General features: G+C 46.6%; 1 protein-coding gene across 2 annotated transcripts in view; it reads left to right on the top strand.

Annotated features, from left to right (window-relative positions):
- LOC146796336 (solute carrier family 22 member 13-like) overlaps positions 1–14,425 on the top strand; it is a 492,717-nt gene that overhangs the window by 316,562 nt on the left and 161,730 nt on the right. For both annotated transcript variants that reach the window (XM_085628861.1, XM_085628860.1), the window contains exon 4: positions 7,144–7,312. In XM_085628861.1, coding sequence (XP_085484987.1) covers positions 7,144–7,312 — 169 coding nt within the window. The remainder of the gene's footprint in view (positions 1–7,143; positions 7,313–14,425) is intronic.

Genomic DNA, 14,425 nt, shown 5'->3' with positions numbered 1-14,425 from the left:
CATCATCTGCTGTTTCACAATCACCCAAAACCAAGACTCTCTTATACTTTTAAACAGGTCTTTGTACATTCTTAGTCCCAAAGTCGAAGAGCAATTGTGCTACTGTGCAGTTGCCTGAAATTCAAAACTTGCCTACCGCTTCGGTTCATCTTCAGGGAACCTTCTATGCATGTGCTCACAAAGCAGGGAAACAAAAATACAAACGTGGATGATTGTTGAACTTTTGGTCTTCCTTGTACAAAGCCATCAGATCTCTTACTGTGCATCTCCAAAAGATAGTGCCACTCAAATACTGTTCCTTAATTTGGCAAATCGTTGCTCTTTCATACTGTACAACTTTAACAGTGGTCAAAGAGCTTTTTTGGAACAGTGTGACCAAAATGAAAATTCATCCACAATGTTACTAAGTACTCCAAGTGAAATATGGTAGTTTGAGCCAGATAGCTTTTTTAGCAACATTTAGCACCTGGGCCAGTCTCTTCAACTTTCTCATGCTCAAAGTACTTAAGAACAACCTCCTAATTATGCACTAGTGCACCAATTGCAAAATGCCTTGAAAGCCTTAGCACTTCAATCAGTGGCTGAATGGAGACCACTGCATATTCAATGACCAATCTGATTTCATGTGCTTGGATATCCTTACAGGAGATCTGGACAAGACACTGAAGACATTCAATAATGTCTCTGTCTCTATTATCATTTGCACCTTCTTCTCAGCATCATTAATCTTCTTGGTGAGTGACACAATGCTGCTAAACTAGATGTGGAAGAGATTGTTTAGGCAAGTAGCAACACTGTTGTCTTTGCCCACCATCACAGATGCACCATCTGATGCACCATTTTCATAGGGTCCAGCTGATGGGCAATTTAAACGTTTTTCAGAGCTGTAGTGATAGCCTCAGCACTGCAGTAGTCAGCTTCTCTATTCGCCCAAACAGTGTTTTGTGGTCTGTTTATGTTACAGACCAAAACGTGAAGGTGATTATGGATGTTCTAAACAGACTTCTTTGAATCGTTCAGTCTGATTGCCAGCAACACATTGTTAATAAGGTTCTTTATCAACTCAGGAAGGAATCTTTGCTGTTCAATGAGTTCTAGTCTGCTTGTACTGTCAGTGGCAGTTTCTGTCAGCATTGTGCACATTCCAAAACCAAATCTGGAACCAGCACTTCTGTTTCTCACTAGCACCAGAAGAGATTCATCAACGTTGCTACTTAGATGGCATTTCAGGTAATCTCATTTCCAGCCATCACTCCATTTCTTACCTGGAGAAAAGTCCCCAAAAATCCTTGCTTCGGCAGATACTGTATCTTAGACTTGCTATCTTTTGGCGAGTTTCCCCTGAGTTTCTGCTTTCTGATCTCTCGGTTTTGACTGTTTTTGCTGGCGTAGTTGTTCTGCGCACTTTCCTCACTGCTGATCAATAGTAAAGTGCAAGTGCTCCTGTGGTAAATTGTGTTATGGATTGGTGTTTCCATGATTGGATACTTGATTTACTTGTTAGTCCCTAGTAAAGTGCACTGAGTGTGCTAGGGCCTGTAAATCAAATGCTACTAGAGGGCCTGCAGCACTGGTTGTGCCACCCACGTGAGTGGCCCTGAAAGGGTAACTCAGACCTGCCATTGCCTGTCTGGGTTTCGGATGACAGAAGGCTGGGTAGCAGGTGTGGCTCCAGATAGTCTAGGTGGTTCAGGAAAGGGCTGCATAGACCTGGGCTGCAATTGGGGAAGGGGGAGGAGATTTCCTTGTGCCTCAAGGGCCTGGTCGACCTCTGACAATGCCGTCTCCCCCTCCTGCCAGGAAGTCACACCAGAGAAGGCAGAACTGGTTCTGGCTGGGCACAGACACTCTCTGCCTAAGATATCAAAGGATTTTGGGATATAAATATTGGGGCCCAGACCCCTGAACTTTAGAATTCTTTTGGAACAAGAAGACTGCCAAGAAGAAGATCTGGAGAAGATGTGAGGAAGAACTATCACGTTGCTGTGTGCTTTGCTGTGTTGGCCAGCAGTGGCTGCTTCTGTCTTGGGCAGTGAAAGGACTGGACTGATTTTTCTGCAATCTAATTTTGAGGTAGAGCTTGCCCCCTGTTCAAGAAGTCTCAGGAACAACAAAGACTTCAAGCTCTTCTGCCCTCAGCACTGGGAACTGTGTGTTTTGTGCTGCAACAGGAGAAAAGCAACCCGACGCGTTTACGATGCCGCTGCCAACTCTGTGCCCTGAAGGCACCGCAGAGGGCACTGCCGCAACGCGACCCTGGTCTCACTGACGACGCCTGCTGACGGCGCAACCGAGCCGCTGCTCGCACCACGACCTGTGAGCCCCGCACTCCGCACTGCCTCGCTTCACAACTACGCCTTGGTATTCCCAACGACGCCGCTCCATGCCAAAATTGATGCCGCTGCTTGCACGGTGGTTCGCGGGCACTGCTCATAAAGTTACATGATGCACCGCTCTCATCCCACACCGCAACCTTGGCCTACCGACTCCGGTGCCATCGACTCCAGTTCGTCAGCCGACGACATCCCTTCAGCAACGATGACGCCGCAGCTTGCACCGCGACCTGCCAGCACCACGACGAGCACCACATTCGCTTCGCACCACGACCCTGGTCTCACCGACGACGCCATCTGATGCCGCCACCGAGCTGCTGCTCGCACCGCGACCTGAGGGCACCCACACGCCGCACCGCTGCAATTCGCACCACAGCACCCAATGCCAGCGCTCCTGACTTCAACAGAGAGGAGCTCGATCTGCAACGCATGTGACTTCGAGGGCCCCGATGACTCCTGCACCGATCTCCGGATCCGACGCCTGAGGACACCGTGCTTTCGGAAGCTCAACGAGAGGTCGCCGTCACCCTGCATTTTTAAAAGGTACTGTTTACTGGCCTTCCCGACACCGTAGCTGGCCCGCAGTCAGCCAGAACTGTTTGGATTTGTTTGCTCACGATGCCGTGATACCCCCGGACGGAGCTATCGACATCATGGAACTGTTTTTTAAGCAAATTTTGTTAACTGAAGATTTTTAAGTACTGTATTGTGGATTTTTGATCGTTTTTGGTCTTGTCTTAAGTATATAAAAATATTGGATATTTTCCTGAACTGGTGTGGTGTCCGTTTGTAGTGCTTACACTGTATTACTGCTGGTTATGTGCAAATGATTTACACACTGCCTCTAAGATAAGCCTGACTGCTCGTGCCAAGCTACCAAGGGGGTGAGCAGGGGTTATTTTAGGAGTGTAATTCCCTTATCCTGACTAGGAGGAAGGGTCACTATTTGGACAAAGGAGCAAACCCTTGCCAACTAAAGACCCCCATTTCTAACACTGTACAAATCAGGCCCATGTATGGGCTGTTTTGAAACAGTTTCCAAAATTGTATGCAAGCCTTGCTTTGTGTAGTTCCTGAGTCTCAGCTTTCACAATTTCCTTCATCCATTATTCTTTGAATACAAGGCAATATGTATTTCTTTGTGGTAAAGCACCACCCTCCACAAAAGATACAGCTTTGTGTTTGAAAACGTTGATAATAGCTGGTCTTAGCCTGCTAAGCTATAAACCTTGCAAAAAAGGTTACAATTGGCACCTACGCTCATGAATACAGCCTGTCACACAGTTGTGAGGCATCTCAGAGAAAATGTAGCAACTAATTTCTTGAATATTTCCTGCTTGTTCTCCCTCTTGTCTGTCCAAACCCATATGTAGTACGGTCTGTAAAGCGGGCAAAAGAAAATAAATTGGTTAAAGCATATTGCTATATTACAATGCACCAAGTGGACCACAAGGAACGGTCAAGCAATTGTCATTTATTTCTGCTTGCACTCTCGTCTGCTCTTTCAAAATGTATGTGTAGTACTGTCTGTAAAGCCTGCAATAGAAGTAAAGATGGTTAAATCACATTGCTATATTGTAGCATACCAGGTGCACCACAAAGAAACTCTACCAAACAGGTACCTGGTGTTGTGCTGGTACTGAGGTATGCCCATCCATTCAAGTATTTGATACTATCTGCAAAAACTGCAATAGACGAAAAGATGATTAAAGCATGTTTTTATATTGCAATGTACCTGGTGCACCACAAGGGAACTCTTCCCAAAAATTACCTGTTTTATTTGCCGGTACCCACTCATGTATGTGTAGTACTGGCCTTGAAACCTTTAGTGGAAGAAGAGGTGTAGATGAGAAACTCAGTTTACCAGGTAGACCCCAAATCCCACCAGGAGCATCTATAGAATGACCTTGCCTTTGCAGGTACTCATGTGTTCCTGTTCAAATCCTAATACCTTACAGTCTAGCAAACCTGTAATCAAAGACAAGATATTTAGTAAAGGCTGTAAGAGCTACGCATACAATGTACATAACGGTTCCTGAGACCCCAATAGGAAAAGCAACTGAATAACTACCTGGGTATCCAGTGTAGGCCAAAATGGCATCTGCTTGCCTGCTTCTTTATTAGTATCCATTATTTTAGGCAGGTGTATATACCTGCATTGTGTGTTACACCTTCTGTGATGCAGCTTTTCTTTGGCATTCATACTGCTCAAGTGGTAAGCTGAGCAAGCTAGGAAATTCACATGGAGGGTGGAGCAAGATATGATCCTTAAGAAGATCCCACATGAAACGATACAGCAAGTGGCTTGTTAAAACTATGATAAAAACTCTTTCTAATGTAAACTACGCTATTTCCCTAACACTTGCATTTCAATTGATTTGTAGTACAATAGATAACAGAACTGCAAAATGAGGGTGACAGAATGTGACAACGCCATAAGAAATGAACAGCAGACTGCCACAACCCTAAAACCTGAGAACCAACTGTGACATTACACCAAAGACACAGTAACAGAGTGCAACCCCAAGAGCCACTCTTCAGAATAAAACATCACTCTTGACACTTGAGAAACTGAAATCAGACCAGATTCCAGAGACCATATTATAATAAAACTTCAAGCTAATGACACAAATGAGACATCACTTCACTAAATCAACATCACGTTGTGTTTTTTTACTGCACTGTTATTTTTATATGTCAGACTATGTTACATTCCTTTAGCAATTAGGATATCAAAAGTAAAGTTGGCGTAAGAATTTTACCTCATATCAAAACTACAGCAGAAAGATAGAAGCTATGTGTTTCTGAACAGGCTGTATTAGCAGAGATAGTGGGTATCTTCACAGAAGAAAGCCATAAATGAACAATGAATATGTCATCTTCGTAATAAAGTAAATACTTAAAATAATATACATTGAGTCTGACTTACAAGCTGCACTTCATGTTGCATCTGTAATCTGACAAAAGGGCTGCTTGAACCCATCATCCAAACCCAGTGGGAACACAAATGGGCCAATACACCCACCCAGAAAAAATGCCATGGCCTAGATTGAAAATCCACCCAACCAATGGCAAGCCATAAACAAAACACAAAAGACAGTGTTTGAAGTGAGCTGATTCAAAGCACACTCTATGTGTATTACTTCTGAGATATACTTTTTATGTGTTGTGGTATGACGGATAGTGATTTGCTAAAGCCACTATCCATCCAAAGCAGACCAAAAGAACATAACTCATGAAAGATCACAGAAACTATCTAACTAACAGCTGATATTCTATTGGATACTGCTGACCTTATTGACCTCAAAACGATGACTGATTTAATTAGCACCAGGGAGATTCAACCCTGTAAGGTGCAGGTGATGTACACACCTCTCCGGTGAAGGGAAAAGGCCTTTACAACATGGGCAGAGCCACGCATGCCATTTACCCGCAAGCACAACCAAGCTTCTCTTAACCCCGCATATGCCACCACGAAGACAGTTCGAGGTCTAGACTGTGGGTGGTTGGGCACGGGAAGAGGAAGGATCGGGAGAGGACATGGACTGGGAAGTGGGGCTGGGTTTTAGGGGGATGGAGGGTTAGTTTTATAGGTGGGGGTAGTTTTTAGGGCTCGGGGGTCAGAGTTTTTTATAGAGCAGGGAATCAGGTTTTAGGGCTCAGGCTTGTGGGGGGTCAGGGTAGTTTTAGGTTTTAGGAATGTGGTAGTGTTTATGACTCGGGGGATTGGGTTGTTCACAGGGCAGGGGCCAATGTTTTAGGGCTCAGGGCAGGGGAGTTGCGGTAGTTTTAGGAGTGGGGGTAGTTGTCCACACTTTCATCTTGGCCCTTCGGTGAGTCTACAGACAACATGGGGTACCATTCCCTGCAAAGCCAGTTCAGAGGGAGTCTTTACAGGATTGCATATATGCAGCAGTGCTTCAAGTGGCCTGAAAATGCTGAGGGATCTTTAAAAAGTTCATGGCAAGAGCAGCAGAGCTGGGAATTATTTCCGAGAAGTACGGCTGAAAACATGTGCACCACACTCAAGACACCAGCCAACCTAACCCATATTTTAGTGCCGCTGAGTTTTCTGTTATACACTCATACATGACACAAGGGGCCTACGCTTAAAATATGCCAGACCTGTTGACTTTACCAGTCCTTGCTATATGTATCAAATAGATGAGTAACAATGATTTTGTTGTGACAATGTGACCTGAAAATTCCTGCACTTTACATCAGCTTTCTCTTCAGTCTCTCACTCTTTTAGACACTTAGGCCCCTTTTCACCCCACATCCTTCTGAAATCCTGCATCCGCATATCACTCTCTCCTGCACATAGTACCTCTCATCTTCTCTCCTTCATCATCTCCCGCACACAATACCCACTCACTCCTTCTTCTGTAAGCACTGCATTTGTTTCCCTTTGGTGCTGCCTTATTTTGAAAGCTGAGCAACTCCTCCATGCTCTTTTCCAGTTACAATTTGCACATTTGTGACCATTGCTGTCTGTGGTCTGTAGAGCGGCCAAAGATTGGAGGAGGATGTCATCTGAATATCTTTAGGACCCACTGACTGGCACTTACAATATCTTGCTTTGTCTCTTACATTGCCTCTTCCAACCTGTCTCTCAACGTCTCTGTGAATGCCTCCTCAGATGTTTTCCCCAATGTCACTTCCAAATTTTCACCAAATATCTCCTCCTTGCTCTCTTCCAGTTTCTCAACCAAGACCTTAGCCACTACCTTTAGCAGCATCTCTTACAGAGCCTCTTTAAATAGCTCCTGAAGGACTTTCCAATGTCTCTTTATCTTTTCCTATGCTTCAGTTGCTGAATGGGTTGGAGTCTCCCAGCGAGCATATGCCACGATTACATCACACATCTTCTTTGCCTTTGGTCTGATGGCTTTGGCCGGACTAGCGTATGGCATCCGCAACTGGAGATTGCTGCAGTTGGTGGGATCAGTGCCTATGGCTCTGTTTTTCTTCTACATTTGGTAAGTCAAAAATGTTGATGCAATCAAGTTTAGTAAACAATTCCTGTTAGAATTATGCGTTAAGTCTTGGGTATATAACTGAATGGTAAGTACATTTGATTCATGTGCATAGTTCTCCCCTTCAGGTAAGACACTGGCAGCCTTTTCTGATAGGCAGTATACACTTCAGATGTAGGCACATATATAGCTCACTATGTAATTATTTGCCTCTAGGAGCTAATTGCGATGCTGGCTTGTGTCTACATTAGGAGGCTCCTAGTACCTTGGATGTTCTAGGCTACTATCATTGATGGCAATCTGAAGACCTTTTTGTTTTTTCAAATATTCTGAAGAGTATTAAGAAGCAAAAAGATTCTAGTGATAAACAATATTGAATCATGAGATAATTACAGAAGGAAGTGGGCTTTGAGTGTGTAGAGGATCACATAACCTTGCCCAATTTTGCTATGGGTTTCTGTGCTGAGTAATCAAGAAGCAAAATTGAAGAGGGAAAATGTATCCGATTGTTTTTCCCCTGAACATTGATATAAAATTCCCTAGCTAAAATATATTAAGGGTGTATATTTAACATTGGGCAACCTAATTATTTAATAAACCTAATCAAAAGTTTTAATCAGATAAGAAATGGTTTTAAATTCTCTTTTTGGCTGGAGATCAATAGGGTGAGATTGAACTGAAGCATCCCCATCTCCGTAGTCTTATCAGGTGTGGGCTTGCATCAGAGGGCAATACCCTGTTTAGGAGGTCGCACCTCAACTAGTCCCAAGATTGCACCCCAGGTCAAAGGTTTCATCTGAGGTCTTCAATAGAAGTGTATGTACCCCATTCACTCACTTGCTGGCAACAGTCATGGGGAGAGATTTACAAGAAAATGCCAGAGCGCAGTGTTACGCCAAATTTGGGAATGCAGTGCTCCGACATAAAAAAAAAAGCAAGGATGAGCCGTATTTACAAAAATACAGCGCACCAGTGTGTTTCCGTTGGCGGTAAAAAAGCTGCCTAGCGCCAGCGCAGGCACCCTTTGCCACGTTGCTAGGGTGCCTGTGCTGCAGGGGCGATTGTTTATCCGCAGGAGGGGACCCCATCCTGCACACAGACAATCAATAATGGCGATTTACTCTTTCAAAGAGCAAAAAACGAGGGTAAATTAATAATTTCTGCTCATATCACCAATCTAAGACCTGGTTTTTCCTGACCTTAGTTTTTGGCGCTACTCCAGCCTTGTAAATATGGGGCAGTGACAAAAAGCAATGGGTGTTGTGGTGGAACGCCCACAACACCCATTGCCCACTCCTTTGCTACAACAGACTGCAGCGGAAAGGGGCATATCTGCAAGGTTGTGTTAAGCCACCTTAAGCGGCTTAGTGCCACCTTGTAAATATGGGGAATGGCTCAACGACGATGAGGATAATTAGAAAATGTTTTACTTTTCCCTCGTCGTCTGTCAAGTCCCCCCTACCCCGCCCCATTGCTCTTACCTGCATGGGCTGCTCCTGCAGAGATTATAATAATAGTATTTATTGCTTAATTTCGTTGTGATTACATGAGTAAAAAAATATTTAAAATATCATTGCAAACATCAACTCATTACACATAATTTAATTGCAATAATATACATCAGCACCCTGGATGGAACGCAGAGCACTAGCCAACCAGAGCTAAAGTTACAGACCTACAAAGCTAGCACTCTGTGGCTGGCAGCTCCCTATTCTTGTGATGCCCCTTATACTGGTGGATAGCACCCTAGCCCCCAACCTAACGGTGCTCCTTATATTGCTTCTTTGGACCGGGAAACATCGTTTACAACGCGGGGATTACATCGCAATGCCATTACATCGCGGTTTTTACAACGCAAGTCGTTACGACGACTTGCGCTAGATGGCGCTCTAGGACAAGGAATAGTATAATTTACTATCCAACACCTTCCCTACTGTACGTAGACTGGAGTTGGAATAGTAAATTATACTACTCCTAAGTCCAGCGCCCTCTAACGCAAGTCGTTGTAACGACTTGCGTTGTCAAAACCGCGATGTAATGTACCGCGATGTAAATGTATGCGTTGTAACGTCATACATCCCTTTGGACCATTTCATCAGCAGCTCTCTCTTTTGAAACATTGCTTCCGGGTACTTCCGGCTACTTCACAGTAGCCCCTCCCCTTCCAAGTCAACAGGGCAATGTAAAGCCAAATGCCCCAGTACCTTAGAAAAATATAAACAAACTGCCATGCTTGTTTTTTGTACAGCTCTGCAACCTTTGGGCTAACATTTCCCCTTTGATAAGGAAGAGACGGGACCTGCACACAGTGGCAGGAAAAGAGGTTTCACGAGAAAGGCCTGCTGCTGCGGCGGTCCAGAGGAGCAGTTAACCCTTGCCTCCCTGGTGCAGTGAATTCATTGGGGGAATAACGACGCGTTAGGGACCTTGCCTGTGGCTCAGGTACATAATTACAGGAAAGGTAGTTAGTTAACAGTTGCTTATATCTAGGCAATAGCCCAATGAGCAAGTATTTAATTAATTCACTGCAGGATTAACTCCATAGGAATATTAACTGCATGAATAAAAGTGCAGCCAAAGTGGTATCTCTGATTCTACAAAATGGCTACTGCGCTGGGAAAGCTGGGGCCAAAGAGAAGGAAACATTTAGTGTGTTTATTACCTTGCTTGTTTCCTAAATATCAATATCAAAAAGATGGAATCAATACTTGTTATATGCAAAATGAGAAAGACTTTCTCCACATACACCAAGGGCCCTAATGGAACGAGCATTGGCACAACCTATAAGTCTCAGTTTTAAAAAGGCTGAGCTATTTGCTTGGCCAATGTTGCAGCCACTGCAGGTGAATGCATTGATCAAAGCATCTGCACATGCATGGCTGGCAATCTTGGATAAAGGGAGAGAGCAAGGAAACAAGAAATCTCATGGAGTGCTCACCAACAAATACAAAACAAGTCCCCTCAAGTATACTGTGGAAGGATGCGACTCATACAATCAAGACATAGTAAGATGGAAATGCTCCTAGGTAGAGCAAACACAAGAATAGGGCGGAAAGTGATAAAATCAAGAATGGATAAGTGAGCTGGCCAAGAAAACAGCCCAATCATGATAAATGACCAGACCCAAAGGCCTATCTAAGTATATGTTATGTATTGGAAACAATGTATCTACCGAAAAATAGCAAAAGGGGGCTGAATCAGGCACTGTACTGACAAGGATCAGTCAGGTGATGCTTAGGGAAGGGTAAATTTAACTCCAACTTTCCAAAAGAAGTGACGTAACTAATGATTGGGAAGTGAAGGAGGCTAGTTAGGTCTGATAAAGATGGAGAAATTAAGCGGTACTCTCCTTCCCTTCCGCTATGACAGACAACATTCCTAAGGCTGAATGAGTTGTAGGAGGCTGTGACAAAGCATTTCAATGGGACTAAGAAGGTCTGAAAAGCGTGTGGCAGTTGTTTTGGGCTGGACGGTAAAATATGTTTGATGGTTCTAGTGATGGAACATCAAAGTGGGGCACATACCCGTGTGGAAGCCTGGGAGAGAGCTTAAGTGTACTGTCTCTAGGTCTGATCAGATCTAAATACTGGCAGAACTAGCCCATGTTCAATACCTTGTAGTAATTGGTCTGTGAGTAGCTATATCCTTTGGATAAAGGCTGACAGCGATGAAATAGATACATGAGTTTCAGATCTGTGCACATACTGGGCACACTAACCTGTTTTACACTTCATATTGGTGCAACCCAACATCTGGGAGTTACTGATGGTGGGTAGTGTGAGTGTAGGTGAAAGTTAGATAAAAGTTATTTGAGAGAATTGTCGGATAGGAGAAGGAAGGCAAACCCAGCCAAGCATGGGTCTCTACATCCTAATGCAAGAGGGGTTGTTGTGTAGTGTTGCTCGATCAAGAGACAGATAATCAGAGAGGGTTGGTGAGATGGATCTAAGAGGGCAGCAGCGGAAAGCTTACCTCAGTGGGATCTTTGTGCATTAACCCACAAATTAGAATTTTTACTTTTCTGAAGTTCTTGTACAAAGGTAGACGCTGTCTCGCTTGTCCCTCTCTGTGAAATGTTCCTTAATGTAATGTAATAGACATTAATAGAGCGCACTGCTAACTAAGAGCTGTCCCGGCGCAGCAGCCGACTAATGAGAGGATTTACCAAGAGCCTATGCCTGAATAAAGAGCCAGGTTTTAAGGCCCTCCTAAACTTTAGTTCTGACTCAATCAGGTGCAGGTGGACAGGCAGAGATTTCCAGAGATTTGTTATCTTTTCTGGAAAGGACCTGCCACCTTGCCAGGCTTTAGAAAAACGTGGAACACGAAGAAGCCGTAGGTGGTTGGATCTTGGGGCCCGTTCCTGATGATTTAGGTGCAACCTCTGCCTGAGATACCAAGGGCCTATGCCTCTAGTGGCTCTAAAAGCCAGGGTCAGTGACAACTCTATCCTCCTGATTACTGGAAGCCAGTACAACTGTCTCGATTGTGGGGAGATATGATACCGGAGGGGTAACCGCCGAATCAGCCTTGCCGCAGAATGCTGAATTATTTGTAGCCTGCGAGTCAGATAGGCAGGTAGCCCCAGATAGAGGCTGTTGGTATAGTCCAGCTGTGAAGTCACCAGAGCATGAACCGTAGCCTTACGGCATACCTCCGGCAGAAAGCGTCTACATGTCCAAATGGATCCCAGCTTCCAGAATCAAGTAGAAGCGATGTGACGGACCTGTGTTGTGAATGATGGATCCTTATCCAGCCTGATTCCGAAGTTTATTGCTGAATCTGCCAGAATTGGGGGCAGATTCAGCTCAATGGGCCACCAGAGATTTGACGGGGTGATGCTTGACTGAAGAAGACTTCAGTATGTTCTACATTCAGTTTCAGGCAGTTCCCATTCATCCAGGCAGCCTAATATTTCAGGCATTCCTTGAAATTATGAAAGGCCACCCCCGAATGTTCTTTAGAAGAGAACACCAACTACGTGTCATCCACATAAACCTTAAACAGAAGAGTTAAGCTCTTTCAAAAAGGAGATGAGCAAGGGGTACATTACATCCACAGTGTGAGGTGTTTCCATGATCAGGAGATACAGCCTGTGAAACACTGCCTTAAAGATTCTGGCCTCCTGAGTAGTGAGATTTGCAGGTGAATCGCCTCATAGCTTCACATTTATTGTGGACATCTAGATAAGGAAGGGTTTGTGAGGACCAAGTAATCCATTATTAGAATGCTGCAGGCAATCACTTGGAAACTAGTGCATAGCATCCAGAACTGGAGTGATATGGTCTAGTGTAGTGTCCTAGCATGGACACGTTCTAGTGTTCCAATGTGTGTGTAATACACTATACACCCACCCACCACCTACGTCACTGGGTCAGGTGACGAGGATAATAAAAAGGCCGAGTGCACATGCTCGAGGCCAGTATCCCAATACCCCAACCATGTGTCCGTGTCAGTCCTGTCACAGAGCATGAGGGCCTAGAGCCCAACATAACAATGGCGACGAGGCGGGTACTTCAACCCGCGTGTGCAGCCCCCGATCTGCGCAACGAAGAAAAAAAAACAAAGAGGGAGAGAGGACTGCCCCCAGTGAGGACACCCCCTCTGCATGAAGGCGCGATGCGCCGAGAAGCCTGCAGGGCGAGTCGGAGCCCGCAGCACGTCCCGTAGTGACCGGGAGCACCACGCACCGTGAAGGGGAGGAAGTCGGGTGCCCACCCCAACCCCATCGAGCCTGCCGCCGTGCCCGGGTGAAGAGTGGTCCGAGCGGAGCCCACCCGCGTCGGCCACGACCCCCGCAAGTGGAGCGCACCACGCGGAGCCCAGCCGCGTGGGTGAACAGGCACACCAAAGGGAGGGTAGCCAAGCGGGTGCCCACCCCGCAGCAGCGGTGCCCACCTGCGCCGAGGATCTGACCCGCCGGCTGAGATGGGGCCGTAAAGAAAGGAGCTGCAGCGAGAAGTGACGCTGCTGCAGCGGGATCCGACCCCACTACAGCGCGACGGTGAGTGACCACCAGCGGGGGGCCCACCCCACTACGAAGTCAAGCGGTGCCCGTTGTACCCGCCCCCACGAAGAGCAGAGAGCTGGTGGCAGTGTGAGAGAACAAAGCTGAGCCCACCCGCAGTCGAGCTAGGACAGTAGCACCCCCTCCCCGCCGCGCAGCGTATGGAAGGAGAGGCTGCTGCGGCGGGGTGTGGGAAAAGAAAAGGAAGTGCCCGGCCCGCGGCCGGAGAAAGAAGCGGCTCACCAGCGTAGAAGAGGAGCCCACCCTCAGACGCCGCATCATGGAGAGACCCCGTCTCCCCGCCCGCTCCCCGCGCGGCATGCAGGCCAGGTGAGGCTGCGGGAGCGGGGGTGGGGGGGGGGAAAGGACAAATCAGCGCGCGGCCCGAGGCCGTTTGAAAACTTAGTACAGGCGGCGCGGGAAGCCTACATGGTGTATGCTGCCCCAACGAATAGTGTCGGCATTCAACACTGACCCTCCCCCCCGCCCCGAGCAGCGTGATGACAAAGGAGTTGCTGCGGGCGGGGAGAGCAAAATGCACACGTGCGGGGGCCTGAATAAAGGAGCGCGAGGGACACCCAGGCGGCCGAGGGGAGCTGCAACGGCCCCCCCCACACGCGGCCTGCGAAGGTGGAAGGCCTGCGGCAAGGGGCGGGAATAGTGGAAACAACAGGATGGTGCCAGCACCGCCAGGGAATGAGCTACAGAGCCCACACCCTCCTGCAATAACTGAAGCACATGGGGTGCAAACTGAGCCCCAGCCCCATCCACACGAGGAATAAACTGTGCCCCATGGAGTGATGCCTCGCCCTCTGAGCAGCCCACTGACAATGCCTGGGCCCTCCTGCCTCCAAATAAATAAATGCAAAAGACTTACCTGCTGTCTGGCCCCGTGTCCTGCACTCCACTGCTCTGCTGTGGCTCCAGCCCTTCTGCACGGCCCACCGAAGCCTGGAAGAGTGAAGGGAAGACAACACGGTAGAAAGTTCTGGCAGCAAAGAAGGTTGCCACTGAGTGAAGAGGAAAGAAACACTGCCATCTAGTGGCCGCTTCCAGCAACTGCACTGGAAGGAATGGGACAGCATGCTCAATGTCTGAAAAAAACAAGG

This window comes from Triturus cristatus, chromosome 10 (assembly GCF_964204655.1).
Source record: "Triturus cristatus chromosome 10, aTriCri1.1, whole genome shotgun sequence".
NCBI lineage: Eukaryota > Metazoa > Chordata > Amphibia > Caudata > Salamandridae > Triturus > Triturus cristatus.
The sequence above is the reverse complement of the archived record's forward strand: the minus strand, read 5'-3'. Positions and strand labels throughout refer to the sequence as shown.